Source organism: Eulemur rufifrons, chromosome 4, assembly GCF_041146395.1.
Source record: "Eulemur rufifrons isolate Redbay chromosome 4, OSU_ERuf_1, whole genome shotgun sequence".
Taxonomy (NCBI): Eukaryota; Metazoa; Chordata; class Mammalia; order Primates; family Lemuridae; genus Eulemur; species Eulemur rufifrons.
In genome coordinates this window covers 21,772,227-21,794,295 of record NC_090986.1, presented here as the reverse complement: position 1 = coordinate 21,794,295, position 22,069 = coordinate 21,772,227, and the positions used below count along the sequence as shown (strand labels likewise).

General features: G+C 36.2%; 1 protein-coding gene across 4 annotated transcripts in view; it reads left to right on the top strand.

Moving 5' to 3' along the window:
- NALCN (sodium leak channel, non-selective) overlaps positions 1-22,069 on the top strand; it is a 328,066-nt gene that overhangs the window by 155,589 nt on the left and 150,408 nt on the right. For all 4 annotated transcript variants that reach the window (XM_069467070.1, XM_069467067.1, XM_069467069.1 and 1 more), the window contains 2 exons: positions 9,097-9,264; positions 14,555-14,746. In XM_069467070.1, the coding sequence (XP_069323171.1) occupies positions 9,097-9,264; positions 14,555-14,746 (360 nt within the window). The remainder of the gene's footprint in view (positions 1-9,096; positions 9,265-14,554; positions 14,747-22,069) is intronic.

Sequence of the window (22,069 nt, the reverse complement as noted above, 5' to 3'; positions counted from 1 at the left end):
GGAAACCTAGAACAAAAGCCAGCCAAATTCTTTGTTTTTGGTTCAAAGAACCAGCTTTAGTTTGGTTGATATTAACAGTCTCTACTCTGAAATGATCTGTTTGTTCCCAATATTTTGTGTTACTGATTCCCTTTATTTCTTTGTTATGTTTTAATTTCTGCTCTTTATTATTTTCTCCTATTCATTTATCGTTTTAGGCCTCTTAAACTTCTTTGAAAGTTCTTTAAAAAAATTAATTTTATCTAGAGTGAATTCTTATTCTGGATATGAAAATTCTGTTGTCTTTTTTATGAGATTTCTTCATGTTTTCAAAATTTTGGCATGCTGCCTCATTTTGCTTGGGGGATTTTAATGTTTCTTTCGCTCCCTCCCTCTGTCACCACCTCTACTTCTCTTCGTGACATTATAGTTGCCTTTACGTTGATCCTGGGCCCCCCATCCAGAGCCATGTTTTTTAGTGTCATTTGGGGGTTGCTGGATCCTTGATATTGGAAATGCCACGTCTTGTCACAGGTCTGTCAGGGAGCTTTGTCTGACACTTCATGTGGGCTGATCATTTGTCCTAACACCTCTTGAGGCCTGCAGCTTCCCATAAAGTCTTAACTCCAGGTAGCAGGTCTCATTGTTCTTCCCCTCGCAGGGAAAACCCGTCCCAGTCCCCATCTTTAAGCCATGAAGATTCTTGTCTTTATCTCACGTGAAGAACATTAGTCTCCTTACCCCACAGGAAACATTTTGGTCCAACATTGCCTGCTTCTTAACGCAGCCTGTGTCACTGTTGAATTGCTGGTCAACAAAGAGGTTTACCTTGTTTAAAACTCCATAATGTCTCTTTTCCTGTTTTTTCCATAATTAAAATGTGTTCAAAGCAGAAGGGCTTTCATAACGCATGGACTCATTTTGCCATCTTGTAGGAAGTCATTTTTTTTCTAGAAAAGTAATTTCTGTGTTCCTCTGAAGTCATTTGGTTTTATGGTATTTGTTAAAATGGAATTAAGTAAAAGAGCCATTTATTTTTAGTTCCAACAAAATCTGACACCCATATTTTGGTTCATTAATCACAAGAAATGACCAAATTAAGAAAGTAACCAATCTTGCCATAGCAGCAGTCTTTGACATTATTAAATTTAATTTCATTTTGTGGAAAACTTTAATGATGCAAGTTTCTTCTGACAGTCACTTTTTTGTGTTTCTAAAGGATTTCAAGAGTATCTTGTTAGGTAAAAAAAAAGAAAAAGAAAAAAGAAAATAATGACAGCCTGGACTATTCATCTATCTCAAAAGTTTGCTCTTTAACTATATAGAAAACTGATGGTACATTATAGAGTAAGAGTAGAGGATTTATAGCACCTCTCCAATGATGCAAGTAATCATTTTTTCACTTTATTGAATTTGAATTTCATTTAAGAGAATGGGATTATCTGAACTGAGTTTCATGTGAATTTTGTCTTGTAACCTTTTGTGATAAATATGCATTCATTTTCTCACTAATATTCATTAGGTTTCTTGGCAATTATGAAAGAAACTGCAACACAAATCTTAGGTAAAAATTTCAAATTTCCTTCTTCATATAGGCAGTATCTCTATCATTTTTACCTTTTCAGGCCTGCATAGTACAATCATCTCTTTTATAATTTGTCACCTATAAATTTTCATATATTATTCATTGAATTAAAAAAGCAGAGCTTTCCGTTTTTCCATTTGTATTAAGCATACCATTTTCAGTTTAGTTACTTTTCTCCTTAGTTCCAGAAATTTGGCAATCGTCTTATTATTTTACCTGCTAGCCTTATAAATTCTTTTGGAAAACAAGTGTTTTAAACTGATTTCTCATTTTTCACTCTAAAAAAAAAAATCTTTTCCCAAGTTGCTTGCAGTCCTAAGAATGAATATAATTCTGTTTCTTTTAATAATAACTCCTTTAATTTTTGAATCTGCTTTGATAATATTATTGAGGACAAGAGGGTTTATTATAGCATATTTTAAATGTCATATTAGTACAAAATGAAAATTTTAGAATATAAATAGTAGAATGAGATGTTTAAAGAGTTCATGGAGCCCATGTTCCCGAGAATATTAAACTCTATTTTGGTAACTTCAAACCTGGCATGTCTGTTAGGCATGCATTCTCAACAGAGAGTGAAAACACCAAAGGGGTGAAAATTTGTTTCTAGTTAGGGAAGGGGCAAAAAATTCTTACTCTTTTTATGTTTAATGCAGAGATAGATATGCCAAGTATATAAACATGTAGATAATGTAACTGTGGTATTAAAATTCCATATAAAGTTGTGATAAGGAACAAAATCTCTAGAAGACTTCTTGGAAGAGGGGGTGATTTAAAAAGGGTTGGGAAACATTGATTCAAGGTAATTCCTTTTTTTCATATATTGTTTCTAAGTTTTTTTCAAGTAAAACAACAAAAATATTTATGGAACGTTTACTACATTCTCATGAATTTTATATTGTAACTCTTAAAAAGATAAGTTCTAACTTGTACGTATTCACAAATTATGGAATGTACGGTGGATACAAAATAAAGGAGAGGTCCCAGTGAGACCTTCTCTGTGTGCGGGGCTGCAGGTTGAGGGGGCGAAGGCGATGGAGGGCTGCCAGCTCAGAGGGATGAGTGGGAGTCCACCCTTCCGCAGACTCCCTGCTGACTGCCTGGGATTTTCAGAAGCCCAAGACTGGACCCTTGCTCAGGTGATTTTTTGGAAGTCCTCCAGGTAATCAGGCTCTGCAAACAATGCAGTTGACCTCCTCCCTTTTATGTGGCTAACAGCATGTCCCTGGCAAGTTCCTCCATGTCCCTTAAAATAGTCTGGAGCCACCCCACTGAGCACTGGTTACTAAAGCTCGCCTTCTCACTGCTTCTGCTCTGGTTCTTCTGAACTATTACGTTCGTCTGAATTGAAATGCTGCGTGAAACTCCATAGCCTACACTGAAATCACTGGTGATCATCTAAACTAATTTAGTTTTCCTAATCTCCTCCTTTAAATACTGACACAGTGCTCCCCTATTTCGGGATAACTAATAGTTTCAAGCAAGTTAGATGTATTTTTATGTATTTTTTTCCATAAAATGTTATCACTTCAGAGTTAATCCTGGTTTTCAGAGAGCTAGAGTGCTGCCTTGTACAAATTAACAAATTATAGTAAAAGCAAGGTATTTGATCCCAGGAGAATCTGGAATCAGGAATTCTAGGAGGAAAATCAGTGAGAATACAGGTATTTTAATATGATCACATCATAGTTGGCTAAATCCTTTTCATGCCTTTTATATAGTGCCCCACTGAGCAAATAGTAATGCAGATGGATCCAGCTGCATATTTTACTATGAATTATGACCATTTAAACAGATCATTCCATCTGTCTTTTTGATAATAAATGCAGTTAGTAAAGTGATTAATTGTATTTAAATATCATTAGGTAAAATCTATTAGGATATATTTCAGGCATTTATTAGTAGCGTTCTACTTTTTTTAAAAAAACAGACAACTTTGAAATGGATCACCACTCTTTTCTGGAGTGAAAGTCTCAATCTGAAAATACAGGGGAAGGGAGAGATGATATTGTAAGTACCTATTACTGCTTTCTCTGCTGGTATAGCGGTCAGGTCAGGCACATGGGTGGGACGTTCATTACCCTTCTGAGTTTCCCCAGCATCCCTAAGGGATGAAACAGGCACAGGTCTTATTGCAGGGCCAAGACTAAGAAGCCAGTGCTAGAGAGGAATGGCCTCTTGCTAGGACTTGCAGCAAAGACTTGAGTCCTCTGGCCTGCAGAGGCTGCTGCTCTGGGGCAGAAAGCTCCTCATCCCCTGCAGAGGAGTCACAGCTGCTGCTACCTGTGGTCTAGGGGAGCCTGCAGACTCTCTCTGGTCTCAATGGACCAAGAAGGGAACCTCACTGGAAGTTGAATTATTCCAGGTAGGGGATCAGAAAAGGACTCCACTAGCCCTTGGGAATTCCTGTCACCAAAAAGCCACCTCCTCATGCTCAGCCAAAGAGGCTGTGGTTATTTCAGTCTTTCACCACCAAAACCCATGGTGCTCTCTACTGCCCCACGTTTGCCACTGATCGTGCATAAAAGACTAACAGCAACGATGACATCAAAAACATATAGCCATGATGAAGCATAGAAAAACTTTTCTCACACAAAGGGACTCAGACACTGAGGCTGAAACTCAGAAATCCAAGACAAACATATAGTACAGAGCTTTCCCAAGCAAGTGGAATTGATGGAAGAGATAGTAGTTTGTTGTTGCCATTGGTGGTGTTGCTGCTGCTGCTGTTGTTTTAATGTCTCGAGGAGAAGTAGTTAGGGCACAACATAAACTCTCTGAAACTTTGACTATACATTTCAAAAAATGAGTTGGAAAAGGGCAAAGTCATTGTTGAGAGCTAATTATTGGTATGGGAGATAAAGTGGGAATACATAACTCATAGAAATAGCAGAAATCATGGGGGAAAAGTGACATAAACTAGCCACTCAGATGTGAATAATAAGAGTTGCTGAAGGGAAAAAGAAACAAATAGAAGAAAAGTTATAATAAATAAGAGAAGAAACTTTTCCTAAACTTTATGCAAAAAAGCATAAATCTGCAGATTGAAAGGGCTCACTAAATCTCGGAGAGATTAAGTGCAAAAAGAAACATTTCTAGGCATATCCCAGTGCCCTTCCTTGGTTGCAGACATGAAGGAAAACCCTCTTTCAGCCCCTAAATAGGCTAAGTCACCTGCAAAAACAAAATATTGTTCATAGGATGACTCACAGTATTGGAAAGTAGGAGGCAGTGAACCAATATATGTAGACCACTGGGAGGAAAGAACTGCTACTCAAGAACCTGTGCACCACCAAGACAGTCATCTGTCAGTGTTAAAAATGCATTTTATATAAGAAAGGACTAAGATCCTACAACCCTTGATATGAGGGAACTACTCCAACGTGTAGTCATCATAAGATAAGTAAATCATAATCCAGGTGACTAGATAAAAGAAGATTAAAGAAGAGAAAAGTGATGAGCATTAGATGTAAATGGAAGATGATAATATCTCAGATAGGGATCTTAGAGAAAAAGACAGATAATTACATTGCATGAAACTAGTATCCAATGTGTAAACTATTTCATCAAAACCAGAATTTAGGAAGGGGTGTGATAACAAGGGAGAGTGGAATGGTAGAAGTGCAGATTGGCAGGGATATGAAAGATAAATAAGCCAGAAAACCAATGTTGCAGCAATAATTTTAGAAAAGTATAGGTTGATTTATAACCCTTGAGAACTAAACTAGGGGATTAGAAAAGCCACGTAGAATGTCCAAATTAACAATTATTTGACCAAGCCAAAAAACATAAGAAAAGGGTAAAAGATGAAATAGCAATGACATACAATAAACAGAAAACATAAGACCAAGTATAACTTTGGTACATTAAACCGGAGCAGGTTGAATTTTCCTACCAAAAAACAGAAAATCCAATTATGTTCAGACACAAAGTCAAATCGTATTCCCCTTAAAGGAAACACATACAGTGTATCCCCAAAAGTTGGCTGAAAATCATCTCTACAAAACACCTAAAATGTTAAAATATTTTAAATGTTCAGCAGAATGTGTAAAAAAAAAGTAGGAAAATTCTCAAGGCCAAACATTAAGTGTGACATGAGTCCAGAACCCCAGGTGCCCTGAGGGCATTGGCATATTCCTGTTATCAGAACCTGCAATTTTCGGGGTTATGCCCAGGATAGAAGAGCCTGCAGGTCTGCACAAGGTGAAGCGTCAGAAGAGAGACCCAACATAGCATCAGGACATACGAGGTCTGTACCTCAATGAAAGAAGGAAAAGCCCATCTCTGAGAGGGAAATGATGAGGAAACCTTCAGCCTTGAGCTTGATCCCCAGTCAATCAAAATATTATCTCTGCTGAAATTGTGTAAGATGGCCTGCCCTCACCTGGAGATGAACTTCAGAATTACCAGCGGCCAAGAAGTTCATCTCAAGGGGGATCAGATTTGTACGTCCAATTCTTTCTGAGAAAAATGTACTCCAAATGCAGGTCTTGAAAATCCAGAGGAAATTCATGATTTCCTGGCAAAATATAAACTGCCAAACTGAAGGATGAAGTAAGAAACCTAATCAGAACAACACTGGAAAGCTTTGCTCTACCATTACAAAAAGGACTGCACCCATATGGTTCTCCTGGTGGATTTGACCTACTTTCAAAGATCTGCTAATCCTTACTTTATGTGAAAAATTGTAGGTCATACAAAAGACAGAAAACTCTACAATATAATTGATAAAGCTGGCATCATCTTAACCGTAACCAGATAATGTTATACAAGTAAAATTATTGCCCAATTTCATGCATAATAATATCTGCAAAACTTATAAATGAATATATTACCTAATAAAAATTCAACAAGTTAGCATTATAATCCAGAATTTATTCTGAGACTAAACAAATAGTTAACATCAGGGGCTCTTGTGATACATTTTATTGCCTCAAAGAATTGAAGGTTAAATCCCTCAAAGTAGAATACGAAGAGAAGGAAAATCCGTAAACTTGGTAGAAAATAATTACCAAGACCCACTGCAACTATTATATGTGAATGTTGAAGAAACTTTCATTGAAAATAAGGAGCAAATTATGGATTCCTATTATTACCACTTTGTTATTTAGTAACTACTCTACAACTGTACCATTATTGCTAATGTATTAATATGATTGATTCCAAAAATAAATCTTGAAAAAGAAATAATCTTACTTCATTTCCAGATGAAATGAGCATATTTCTCTAAAACCTAGATTTTATTAAAAATACTAGAATTAATAGAATAATCTAGTAAAGCCGGTATAGAAAATCAATATAGAGAAATCAATAGCTTTTCTCTCCACTGGAAATAACTAGGTAGATGTGGCAAAAAAATGTATTATATATTATTGATAGATAGATAGATATAGATATATAGGATATCTATGTGGAAAATTGTCATTAAAGAATATAGAATATAGTCCAAATAATAGAAAAACATAGTGTTCCTGTATATGTAGGCTAGATACTAATCCTCTGAAAGTCCTATTTTGTATATAAAAGGTAAAGAAAATATCATAAAATTGAAGATAGACATGTATAATCATGTAAATTTTCCATTTGTAGAGTTAACATCACCAAAGTTAAAAATTTTTTTTTTCCTGTGGACTAGAGAAAAAATGTTTGCAGTACATACAGCAAAGATTAATGTCCTCAATATCAACAACCCCAAAAGCTGATAAGAAAGGCAAAATAATACCATAGAATATTGTCAATGTTATAAGCAGTAAAATTTAATGACTTTTAAAAAACTTAAATCTAAATGATCAATACACATATGAATAGATGAGCAACAATCAACAAGTTTGACTACCCTAGTACTGGTATAAATTTTAGACAAGAAAAACTTTCCTACATTGCTGGAAGGCAAATGATTTATTACAATCTTTTGAAAGTAATCTCTTTAATGTTTTCTAAAATTTAAGACACACACGCCTGTCTTTGCACCGGCAATGCCAAGTTTGGAAATCTATTAATAGATATAGAAGCGTCAGTAAATACCGATATTGAGGAAGGACGGTCAGTGCATTTTGAAGCAGCAAAATGCTTCACCATCTTTCCTGATGATTCCTGCAAGTACCCGCCAATGAATTACTAGGGAAAATGTTGAGTTAAATTAATGTTGAACACTCTGGGAAATTATGCAGCTGATGGAAACAAGAGTAAGTAGGACCTGTATCCCTTAATCCAGAGGGACATCCGTGATTGTCAGTGAATGAGAAAAGCAAGTTGCAGAGTGACGTGTGAGTGCAGGCCCGTTTGTGGGGGTGCATGTACGTGGATGAGGGCGGAGGCGACTGAGGAGGGAATGTGAACATGAAACACCTGAGAAAGGTGGGCAAGGGGGGTTATTAACTTTTTTGTGTATTTAAGATTATTTCAAAATTAAAATGTATTACTTTTTTACATTTTTGACCAGGGAAATGCCAATTAAAATTAAAAAGCAACTAGAATGTACAGAAGTAATAGATTTGAGAAATGGTGCGAAATTTCCTCCTCACATCTAAATTAACCAACAGCATTGCTTTCAAAGTTTTGTTCCTTAAAGTGCTATTATTAAAACTGCATTTTCTCCCTCATTTTCCAAGTGTGAATGGAAGAAAACCCTTTCTGGTATTCCATATTAGCCTGGAAAAAGAGAAGCACAGTCTCCTTTATTCCTGCCTCCAGTGTATCATGTGGGATACACAGGGATCTATGATGACTCATCCAAACCGTCACCCTTGTGGTCTTTCATTAGAAGTTAATCTTGTATTTAACATTTTAAGTCCAGTTGCAACCTTCTTTACAAAATGAGAATTCTTGTCCCTAGGACAGGTAAAGGAAAACAACATGCTATCATTATATCTATATCTTACAATATTGCTATTTGTAATAGTAAATTCATGGAATGTATGCAAGAGATTAAAAGTTTGCATGAATGTATTAATAGAGCAATATTGATTAATTGTATTAGTAATGTATTAATATATATATTAATTTATTAATTTATGTGTGCATATGTATGCACATACAAATTGCTTGGTATAGAATTCCAATTTCTCTGCTTGTCATGTATTGCAGAGCATAGAGGAATAAACGGTATTTTAACTTTTTTATTTTAGTTTATGGTTAGTAATATGTAAGTCATTGTTTTATAACATACCATGTATATTATAGAAACTTCATCTTTAGAAAATGCAACTTATACAAAAAATGCAGTCCTTCTGTGTATACAAAAATTCTCTAAGTGGCAATGACTTGTATAATAAGTAATATCAAAGAGTGGATAATAAAAAAGTAATACCGCTCACACAAATTCATGTTTTTCCAATTGTTTCAGATAGCTTTGGTCTACTATGTTATTGTTGGTGTGTTTCAAAATTATTTTTAAAATGTCATCCTTGACCTAGTGGGGTTCCTCAGTTGATGTAATAGTGGCTAAAATTCATGCACTGACAAATATACAAAGTAATTTGAAATAAATTATAGTTTTAGATTCTAGTTTCAGTGTCTCTTTGTTTCTCTAGGTGGCTTTTACAGTACTTTTTGATTTGGAAGCACTTCTGAAGATATGGTGTTTGGGATTCACTGGATATATTAGCTCATCTCTCCACAAATTTGAGCTACTACTTGTAATTGGAACTACTCTTCATGTATATCCAGATCTTTATCATTCACAATTCACATACTTTCAGGTAATGCAAATAATGCCTATTTTTCTTTAGAATTTGTTTCTTTCTAGAGTAATACCTGTTACATTGTTATAGCAACTATACTTAATTATATATAATACTTATATATAATAGCTATGTATTAATAGTAAGTATAAACTTGAGAGGGGTCCAATGACATCTTAAATATTAGAAATTGCATTTATAAATTATAACAATTGCTTTTAAAACTTTTGAAAATTCACAGTAATAATTCAGGTGTTTTACATGTTGTTCCTAAATTAGCAATATGTTGATATACGCAATTGTATATATGGATATCATATATTTATACATACATATCAAATTTTAAACTACATAAAATGTTGGCCCTAACTTTAAAAAGTAGGAAATATGAAATTAATTTCAAATGTATGTCTTCCTTGTAAATAAGCCTAAATCTATTTGCCCCACAATGATTTGTAAAGGAAATAATGAGAGTTTATGAAACTTACCTTTACAGATTGCAATTAGTCATACAGTATTATTTATAAATACCTATTATTTTCTTTGTAATTATTAAATAACAGTACTTATAATTCTTATTTAATTTATAATAATTAGATATCTATTTTTCAAATATGAGATATTGAATCATATTGCTTTATAATTATCCAATAAACAGTAATTATTAGTTACATTCTTTGTAATTGTTGGATAATAGCTATGTGCTCATTGTTCTGTTAAATACTTGGTCAAAATGATAAAATATGTATATGTGACATCCAAGTCAAAAATATCTCAAATATAGTCATTTTCTGACTCAAACTTGGTCATTTATGCAATTTATCATGGAAACACTGGAGTGTGCATTGTTTTCTTAATAGATATTTTTAAATAGTTTGGGAATAAAATGGTGGTAGAATTTTAAAGAAGTAATTTAAAGAAGCAGGATTCCTACTCCATAGGAAAAAGAAAATGCATTCCAACTTCATTGATTTTATTTATTGGTAATACCAAAGCTATTATTTTCAGAACAATATTAACTTTAGCTGCAAGATCACAACCTGTAACTCAATGTTTTTGGTAGCTGGAGGAAAGAACACAGAAGTATCATTCATAAAAAGTGAAAAGCAAGGATAGAGAGGATAGAGATTGTGAGGTGGGGTGCTATTTTAGATAAGGTGCTCACGGAAGCCCTCTCTGAAGAGGTGACATTTGAGCAGAGACTAAATGCAGTAAAGGAGAAAGCCATGAGGTCTAGGAGAAGCATTCCAGACAGGGAGAACCACCTTGCACATGTCCTGAGGTGGGAGCATGATTGATAAGCTCGGGGAATAGCACAAAGGCCATTGTGCCTGGGCTGCGGTGAACTCAGGGCACATGGTCCTATAGGAAATAGTAAAGTCTTACAAAATGCTGCGTTCTTACATACCTCATGTAAGGACCATCACGATAATGTTGACTGGTGTTTTTGTGCATTTATTGCATGTCAGGCACTGTGCTGAGTGCACTGTCTCACTTGTTTCTCCTAACAGTCTTGTGAGATAAAGACTGTATGTGTAAGCTGAGGTTTCCAGAGATCTGAAGACTTGTCCAAGACCACATACCTAGCAAACAGTGGAGCTGAAATTTATTTCCAAGCAGTTTAATTTCCGAGTTCATATTCTTAGCCATGCAATTTCTACAGCATCTCACTATGAATCAATAGAGTAATCTTTAAGAGACAGACTCAGAAATGTGACCAGGAAAATTACTTTGGAAATAACCACAAAATGTTCTGAAGTGCTTATCTTTGAGAGTATGGTTTAGTTTATTTCATATCTATAGGAACACAAAATCAAAAGGCTTTATTGGATAGACAAAGTAAAACGCCTACTTATCCCCAAATAAATGAAAAGGCATAATTAGAGTCACTGACAAAGATTTTCCCTTCCCAGGGATGCACATTTAACCCTTTGAAAATGCTGATCAAATATCCAATGTGGGAGTTGTATTAAGTTCTATTTCTCCAAGCTAATGAAATATTAGTTTATCAGAATTGCACAGATGTGCATAGGCTGCCTTTATTAGAATTTGGGATAGGGCTCAAAATTACTTAGACAATCTTTTAAATTTGATTTTAATACAAGTGAAGAAAACACACAGTACTGAAATTTGAGCTGTCAGCCAGTTAAATTGTTCCTGTAAACTTGCCCGGATTCAGCTGTTCACAGTTATAGCTGAATCATTTATGTCCGAGAGTAGACGAACGTAGTAAAAATGTGAAATCTTTCCAGATTATTATTCTGAATATTAATATAGATGTTAATATTTTAATAGTTCTTATGATAAAGCTGTTTGCTTATTATTTGGAGAGATGACCTGAGCGTACTGTGTTCTGATTTGGGAATGTATGTTAAGAATTACAGCAGGAAAAACTGGTAGCTTAACCACGATGCTTAATGTAACAACATGATTTCTCACATAAATTTCTTTTCTTTACATATTATGTTAAGGATTTTTAATTAGCATTAAGGAAATATACGTTTTTACAACTTCTTTAGTCATTTGTCCAGTTTACTTGACATACTCCTACAAACCATACCGTTTGTGTTCTGTAGCTAATAGGAATGGTAAGATTCACCATCCGTATTTCCTGTTAGATCCAGGTCTGGGAAGGGTAAATGTGGTTTCAGGTATAGCAAAATTTAGAGGCTAAAATGGTGTTATTGGGACTCAACCGACTTCTTCCCCTACCTTTCTTCTTATTTCTTCTCATTCTTAAGTGGGCTTTTTCCGTGCGGTGGCCCAGATGGCTCCAGAAACTCAAGGCTACACAGTTCCTACAGCAGTGCCCGCTGGGGATAAAAATTAAGACATCGCTTATTAAAGGTGTTCAGCAAAAGTTCAAAGATGACCCAGGTGACTCTGGCAAGGCCTGGATGATGATAGTTGGGGAGTCCCTCCTGGACCCCAGGGACTAAGAGTGAAGTAGGCATGATTTGCCAAAGAAAAATCAGGAAGAGTAGGAAGCTAAGGATGCTGGAAAGACAAAAGCAAATGTGTCATTTTGTACATGTAAAAATTAAAAATCTAGTTTTTAAAATGCATTTCCTGTTCCTTACTGTATTGCAAATACACTATTCATCTTTCACAGAATACTTAATCTATTATTGATATCAAACCATCTTACACTACCATTGTACATGCCATATTTAATTTATGCCAAGAACACAATTTTCCTATTTTCATATCTCCAGATTTTGAATTTGTTTTATTATTAGTGGTATATTCTACTTTAATTGACAGTATTTTTTATTTCTTAGAGGTACATTAAAAAAATGATGACATCATAGACTTAATGAAAAGTGGAATTTTGCCATGCTGTATATTTTAGCTTTTAATTATATATTAATTTATACCTTTTAATCATATAAATATCCTCTTAAGAGCTGTGTCTTAATAGTAGTCATTGAATCATATTTGTCTAACACAATGTTTGGCACGTAATAAATCAGTATTAAATGAATGAGTGAATGAATTTATTAGTGGTCAGTGCGTTTTTTGCAAATATATACATGCAAAAAATCTCTATATATACACATCTTATAGATTTATTTATATAATGTTAGACAGGTATAAGGAAGATCCAAAAATATAAGGCTTATATAAAATAGAAGTTTGTTTTTCTGCAGTCATGCTGGGCATCCTAGGGAAATAGGCTTCTCTGCTGCACGTGGTCGCTCGGGAAGCCAGCCTGTTGGGTAGGATGAGACCTGTCACATTCCATGCAGGGCTTCTATTTCTTGTCCAAAGGGGCTGCTCCAGTCATTTCCATTTCCATCCCAGAGAAAGGTATAAAAAGAGTACCCAGGGCAAGTTTAACTTAATGTATCAAATATTATATAGGTCACTTCCTTTCATATCCCATAGATCTGAACCTAATTCACTGTAGACACCGAGCTGCAAGTGAGGCTGAAAAGTGTAGTTTATTGCCCTAGGTGGCCACCTGGTAGGCTAAAATTTAGGAAGTTCTGTTATTTAAAGGAAGAAATAAGAAAATGTATATTGGGGTAGTAGTTTCAGCCAAAAGAAAAGATTACTTGATAGAAATTTTGGGTTTTTTTTCATTTTTTATGAATGTATAATCATACCTGAGAAGGTTTATTTTATGAGACAATGAATATAACTAATACAAGTTGAGTATCCCATATCCAAAATGCTTAGGACCAGAAGTGGTTTGGATTTTGGATTTTTTCGAATTTTAGAATATTTACATATACATAATGAGATACCTTGAGGATGAAACCTAAGTGTAAATGTGAAATTTATTTGATTTTTTTGAATTTTGAATATAATGAGATATCCTGGGGATGAGACCCAAGTCTAAACATGAAATTTATTTATGTTTCATATATACCTTATACACATAATCTGAAGGTAATTTTATATAATTTTTAAATAATTTTGTGCATGAAATAGTCTGTGTACACTGAAGCATCAGAAAGCAAAGGTGTACATATACCACATTTTATGAATCCACTCATGTATTGATGGGAATGGAACTGGAGACCATTCTAAGTGAAGCATCACAAGAATGGAGAAACAAACACCACATGTACTCACAATGAAATTGGAACTAACTTATCAACATTTATATGCACATATGATAATAACACTCATCACAAATCAAGCAGGTGGGAGGGATGAGGAAGGTATGGGTAAATTCATACCTGACGGGTACAATGCACACTATCTGGGTGATGGGCACACTTACAACTTTAAAATGGTACAAAAGCAATTTATGTAACCAAAACATTTGTATCCCCATACTATTTTGAAATAAAATTTAAAAAAAAAAGAAAGCAAAGGTGTCAGCTGTAGAAATTTCCACTTGTGATATCATGTTGGAGCTCAAAAAGTTTCAGATTTTGGAGCATTTCAGATTTCAGATTTTTGGATTAGGGATGCTCTGTATTGAATTAATGGTTTTCTTAGATGTTTGACCATTAGAGAGATATCAACTTTATTTGAACAATATGTGCTAGTTATTATTTTGATGTGTTAAAACACTTAATATGTGCTAGATATTATTATAATGTGTTAAAACACTTAGTTACCACCATTTTCCTGCATCCATTCATTTGGGATTTATTGAGTGCTTGCTATACGGCAGGCACTGAGCTAAACTGATGGCTCAGTTATTATATTATTATTTTTAGTCACTAAATGCTCAAATGGATAAATGTGATTTTCATAAAGCACTATAAAAGCACTATGTTTTCGTATGAACTTATTTAAGATTCAGTGTAAATAAATTATCACGTGTGTATGCTTTTCTCTCTCATGATAGGTTCTTCGGGTAGTTCGGCTGATTAAGATTTCACCTGCATTAGAGGACTTTGTGTACAAGATATTTGGTCCTGGAAAAAAGCTTGGCAGTTTGGTTGTATTTACTGCCAGCCTCTTGATTGTTATGTCAGCAATTAGTTTGCAGATGTTCTGCTTTGTGGAAGAACTGGACAGATTTACGACATTTCCAAGGGTAAGAATTTTTAAATGCCATCAGTTTAATCCATTACCCTTATTTTAGTAATAATGATTAACGTCAAAGTAATTTCACATGAGCAGTGGTTCAGAAGTATTGCCATACTTTTGATAACTTTGGATAATTAAATTTTAATATTTAAAATCATCTCTTCTACAGGGTGCAGGTGTTTGAGCATATTTTCAGTACTGTGAGATTATACATCAAGTCTAAAGTTCTAGAAATAACCTAATAGAATTAGATTGTTGAAACCTGGAGGCTAGGGTTCTTAGCACCTATAAACTAAAATATGGCAGAATTTTAAAATAAAGTTTGTGTTTTTGTGTTTGTGAGAGTTAACATTTTTAATCTGTTTTATAGTTCATATATTTTTATGTCAGGCACAATCTAGAAGGAATCTTTTGATTTTCAATATAACAAAATTTATAGATGCTTCAGATCTGGAATATCTTCAGGAGATCATCTAGTTCATACCTCTGCTTTTTTGTTAGAATTCACTTAGGCTAAACAGGAAGTTAAAAATCAACTGATCCCCAAACAGAACTCATGTAGAAGATACATCCCCTATCCAAGAAGGATCCTGAAATTTAACTCCATGTGGACTCAGAAACATTGAAATTTAACTCCATGTGGACTCAGAAACATAAAAAAAAAAAAGACCAAGACAAAGAATACATATATGTGTGTGTGTGTGTGTGTATGTTCACGATAAATTGAAATGGTGAGGTCAATTATATGGGAAGAATAATCTTGGAATCAAAACAGCATATATTTTTTAAAGTTAAGCTTTGACAGCAAAATGGTCTGTACTTGTAATGGATAGACTAATATAGCTTGGGTTATATTTTTAAAATCTTGTGCTAAATTTGTTACTTCAGCTACCAGTGTTGGAATTCATCCTTTTATAATCCAGAGTTTTCATTCACACATTGCCAAGCATTTGTTGTGTGCCCACAAAGAGGCAGTTTTGATGATTCTGGGGACATAAATACAACTAAGTTCCCAGTCCTCAAGAAATTCTCAATTGAGAGGAGTAACCAGTAAGTAACAGAAGGCAAAACTGCCTTGGTAAAGGCAGGCGCGAGTGCTCTGGGAACCCGGGGTAAGGCTCACAACCAAGTGCGGAAAAGCCCGGGAAGGCCTGCAGGAACAGATGGCTACTGAAGCACAGTTGGATGCAGCCAAATGAGGTGTAAGGGAACAGTGTCCTGGCCACAGGGACAGCATGTGCCCAAGGTCTGAGATGAGCACTTTCTTGTTCCAGAACTTAAAGGTTGCAGAACTTACCACTGATTCTTAAATCAATTGTAAAGGGAAGACACAAGGCCAGGATCTTTTAAGTTGGATGAAAGTGTGATCATGGTTAAATGCTGATGAGCGAGAGCAAGTGGAGGGTGAGGGTAGAGACGTGTGGGATCAAGACGGTGGCAAGGTCCCTGGGGAGGCGGAAAAGGCAGTATCCAGGGCATCGGGACAGGTGCCGAGCTGCCAGGGGTCGAGGTGGTCCTTAGGACAACAAGCCAAGCTGAAAGTCACCATCAAGCCGTTATTTGCTTACTGTGACGATACATGCAAGAGGCAAAAGTGGACATCACTCTTAGTACTCCACGTTTCCCGCCCACACCCCTGGGTGAAGGTGAGGTGGAGTCAGGGGTGGTCAGCGCAGGCGTGGGGGCGAGGATCCTTCCACTGCTGGGCGATCCTGAAGAAAAGGCGCCTGCGCTTTCATGGATCTGGGAGGCAGGACTGAAGCGGGAAAGGGCTGGGAGTGGGAAACACCTGAGGCAGGATGGAGACAAGTGCCTGGGCTGGGCCCCCAGCCAGGAGGCCTCTGAGTGGAGGCACCTGGGCTGAGACTGCAGCTGTACCCATGACCGCTGGCCTGGCGGGGAGAGGGGCTGAGTCCTTGAGTGCAGCTCCCTCCAGAAAACCGCGGTGCCCTGGCTGTGCACCAAGTCTGGGGTGTGGAGGCAGCTTTCCCCCCGGAGGCCTGCCAGACAAGGCCTTGTCATTGCCTGCGGTGGGGCCTGAAGGATCATATATAGGATGTTGGCCTGGAGGGGCAGCTCTTCCTCCAGAGAGGGAGGTGTACAAGCAAGGATGGCAGTGACGTCATTAAGCCCACCTCCTCTGGGCCTGTCCCCTCACTGCGCCCTCACTGGGTAAATAAAAAGAGCAGGTAACGATATCCTGTATCCCACACGGGAATACAGAGATTGTTTTTATCATGGTTCCTCTTTCAGTCCAGTTTAATTCAGCACATGTTACTGAAGGCCCACAAAGAGTCAGCCATTGTTCCATCCTAAAAGAAAAAAACCCACCCCGATTCTGTTCTTTATCTACCCAATTTTATCTTAATGTCATATCTTAACTTCATCTTTTACCATTTCCTCTCATTTCACCTCCCTGATTTTATATCCCTTACCCAAAACCTCTTTGACCCAGATGGTTTTTGGAGTTCTGCATTTTCCAAGTAGCCCTACAATAGAAGGGTAATGCCACCCCCCGGAGTTGTCTGAATCATCACCTTGTCATCAACACATAATATATTTCAGGAGCAAAACATCAACCTTCAGAAAAAGAAGGATACATAAAAGGAATACAGAAGATTTAGGTCACATTAGATTTTGCCACTAAATAAACTACAAAAAAACAATCGTGAATATTTTCAGAAATTTTTGAATTTTGGAATTGTGAAGAGTGAATGGGGGCCGTGGGCCTGTATGAAAAGCGTTGCACTTAGGAGTCTGCACTTTTCTTGCTGTCCAGGTCTGATTTCGCATCAGTGCTCCATCGCTTTCTAGCTCTATGACTCTGGACAAATTATTCTTTTAAGACTTTATTTTTTTCACATCCAAGATATAAGTAAAAATGGTATTTTTCTCCCACATGTCTCTATGAAATAATACACAACAATGAAACACCTGGGTTTAGAAAGCATTTTTTAAAAGTCTAGGCTATACTCTATATAATGCATTTGAAATTGGTCATATTATTTTCTGCATAAAAGACAAAGCTGCTTTTAAGATCCATCCCTGACTTAGCCCCTCTAGCTTTGCCATTTTCCAGCCATAACAGTAATCAAGTAGCATTACATTTTCAGATCTCCAATTACTCAATTGTGCCTTTTTGCCTGATTACTTTGACCATCTTAATGAAAGCAGCTCGGCAGCTCTGAGGCCCCCTAATCAGTTATTCAGCAGATGACAATGGTGACAGCCTGAGCATGTGAAGTGACTAGACGAAGTAGATTTTCCTTTGCACATCAATGTAATTAAAAGTTAAATCCCTGAAAAATAATCAAATTTTACAAGGAATATTTTTAAAAATTACAATTGCCAAAAGGAGTTATTATCATTCCTAACCAAATAAAGCACCACCAATGGCTAGTACTTGCCTGATAGAGAATCATCAGAAAAGATGATTAAAAACACATTAGAGTTGATGCTAGATTTCCTTCCAGAGACTCCTCCATGGGTCTCACTCCCCCCCTTTCTCTTGAGGACATCTTCCTAATTATCCAGTGGCTGAGTGCGTGAGGTAGGTTGGTTAATTACAGTGCTAGCCAAAGCACAGCACATTAGAACAAACTGTCTGTAGGAAAAACCACATGATATATCCAAAAGTAAAATAGAAACTTTAAAAATCAACAATTGCGTCTGTGTTCATCAGGGATATTGGTCTGTAGTTTTATTTTTCGATTGTGTCCTTGTATGGTTGTGGTTATCAGGGTGATACTGACCTTATAGAATGAATTAGGGGGGATTCTCTCCTCTATTTTTTGGAACAGTTTTAGAAGGATTGTTATTCATTCTTCTTTGTTTGGTAGAATTTGATTGTGAATCTGGCTGGTCTTGGCCTTTTGGGGGGGAGGGGGGAAGATTTTTTGTTACTGATTCAATCTTGCTACTCATTATTGGTCTGTTCTATTTTTTCCTGGTTCAATCTTGGGAGGTTATATGTTTTATCCATTTCCTCTAGGTTTTCTACTTTGTGAGCATGTAGTCGTTCATGATAGTCTCTGATGATCTTTTGTATTTCTGTGGTATCAGTTGCAATGCCTCATTTTTCATTGCTGATTTTGTTTATTTGGATCTTCTTGGTTAGTATAGCTAGTGGTTTATCAATCTGGTCTATATTTTTGAAGAACCAACTTTTTGTTTCATTTATCTTTTGTAATTTTTGTCTCTATTTCATTTAATTCCGCTCTGATATTTATGAGCATAGACACAAAAATCCTCAATAAAATTCCACCAAAGTGAATCCAACAGCACAGCAAAAAGATAATACACCATTATTAAGTGGGTTTTATACAAGGGATGCAATGATGGTTCAACATATGCAGATCAATAAATATGATACATCACATAAATAGAATTAAGGACAGAAACCATTTGATCACCTCAATAGACTCAGAATAAGCATTTGATAAAATTCAGTATCCTTTCATGATAAAAACCTGAACAAACTAGGCATAGAAGGAACATACCTTGAAATAATAAAGACCATATACAGCAAACCCACAGCCAACATTGTACTGAACAGGGAAAAGTTGAAAGCATTCTCTCTAAGAACTGGAACAAGACAAAGTTCCCATTTTTACCACTACTATTCAACATAGTACTAGAAGACCTAGCCAGAGCAATCAGGCAAGAGAAAGAAATAAAAGGCATCCAAATTGGAAAAGAGGAAGTCAAATTATCCTTGTTTACTGATGGTATGATTGATGTGATCTTATACCTAGAAAAGCCTAATGACACCACCAAAAAACTCTTGGATTTGATCAATGAATTCAGTAAAGTTTCATTTCATTCAAAATTCACCAGTAGCATTTCTATAAACCAGTAAGAATCAATCTGAGAACCAAATGAAGATGGCAATTCCATTTAAAATAGCTACAAAAAAATTTAAGAGCATATTTAACCAAAGAGGTGAAAGATCTCTATAAGGAGAACAAAAAACACTGATGAAAGGAATTGTGAATGACACAAACAAATGAAAAAACATCTCATGCTCATGGATTAGAAGAATTAATATCGTTGAAATGACCATATTGCCCAAAGCAATCTACAGATTCAATGCAATCCCCACCAAAATAGCAGCACCATTTTTTTACAGAATTAGAAAAACAGTCCTAAAATTCATATGAAACCAAGGAAAGAGCCCAAATATCCAAAGCAATCCTAAGCAAAAAGAACAAAGCTAGAGGCATCACATTACCTGACTTCAAATTATACCACAAGGCTACAGTAACCAAAACTAAAAATAGACACATAGGTCAATGAACAGAATAGAGAGCCCAGAAATAATGCCACATATCTACAGCCAACTGATCTTTTACCAAATCAAAGAGAACATGAGCTGCGAAAAGGACACCCTTTACAATAAATGGTGCTGGGGAAATTGTATTGCTATATGCAAAAGAATGAAAGTGGATCCCTATATCTCACCATACACAAATATCAACTCAAGATTGATTAAAGATTTCAAATGTAAGCCTGAAACTATAATGATACTGGAAGAAAACCTAGGGAAAACTCTTCTGGACATTAGTCTAGGCAAAGAATTCATAACTAAGGCCTCAGAAGCACAAGCAATGAAGACAAAAATAGACACATGGGACTTAATTAAACTAAAAAGCTTCTGCACAGCAAAAGAAATAATCAACAGAGTGAACAGACAACCTGAGGAATAGGAAAAAATATTTGCAAGCTATGCATCTGACAGGGGACCAATATCCAGAATTTGCAAGGAACTCAAACTCCACAACAACAGCAAAACAAACAATCCCATTTAAAAGTGAGAAAAGGACATAAATAGACATTTTTCAGAAGAAGACATATAATGGCCAACAAAAAAAAAAAGAAAAGAAAAAATGCTCAACATCACTGATCATCAGAGAAATGCAAATTAAAACCACAATGAGATTTCATCTTACATCAGTCACAATAGCTATTTTTTAAAAGACAAGAAATAACAGATATTGGTGAGGATGCAGAGAAAAGGAGCACTTATACACCACTAGTAGGAATGTAAATTAGTACAACCTCTGTGGAAAACAGTATGGATATTTCTTAAAGAACTAAAAATAGAACTACTATTCAATCCAGCAATCCCATTACTGGGCATCTACCCAAAGCAAAAGAAATCATTATATCAAAAAGATTCCTGCACTTGTATGTTTATTGCAGCACTATTCACAATAGCAAAGATATAGAATCAACCTAAATGTCTATCAACTGATGAATGGATAAAGCAAATGTGTGCTATTCAGCCATAAAATAAATGAAACCATCCCTTTTATAGCAACATGGATGGAACTGGAGGCCATCGTCTTAAGTGAAACAAGTCAGACACAGAAAGACAAATATCACATGTTCTCACTTATAAATGGTAGCTAAATAATGTGTACACATGGACATAAAGTGTGGACTGATAGAAATTGGAGACTTGAAAGGGTTGGGGGTAGGGGGTGGATGATGAGAAATGCCTTAATGGGTACAATGTGTATTATCCAGGGGATGGATATGCTAAAAGCTCAGACTTTACCACTATGCAATTTATCCATGTAACAAAATTGCACTTGTAACCCTTAAATTTATACAAATTTTTTTTTTAGAAAGGGAAAAAAATCAGCAATTGTATATATTATCTTGACTTTAGTCCAGGCAGTCTTGGAGGCTGGCAACCAGCAACATGTACAGACTGTGGAAGCACTTACGATACTTAGGGAGAATGCTCGGCCTGAAGAAAGGAGGGGCCAGGCAGAGGCAGGAGGACCTGGCTTGGCAAAGTAGAATCAGTGTTGGTGCCAGGGAAATAATTTTTCTGTGGCTGCTTCTCCAGCCTGATCTTGACTCAGCCACCCGGGTGGTGTATACTCTCTGGGAAAATAGGGCTAGACATAAAACTAAAACCTGGTTTGATTAGACCAGATGGTATCTTGGGCTCCAGCGACCCACTGTGCGATCCCTCTAAGAGGATGGACATGTAGAGGCAGTTAATTTCCCTGTCCCGATTCCAAGAAGAGAATCCTGGAGTAGTGGAGGGACAGCAGAGAAAACAGCAGCCTGGTACACTAAGTGACAACCCAGTGCAGTGACCCTCTGATGGTGCCCCCACATGTGGAAGACCTGGGCACCTCCTGAAATAGTAGGAGGATCCTAAAGGGAAGTGAGGCTGTGCAAATACACACACGAGAAGCCAATCATCAAAGCCTGCGGAAATTTGACCTGAGCGTTCATAAGCTACTGCAGCCCAAGGGACTTTCAAGTTGCCTATTTAGTTCTTTTCTTTACTACTCTTCTTCCTTCTTCCTGT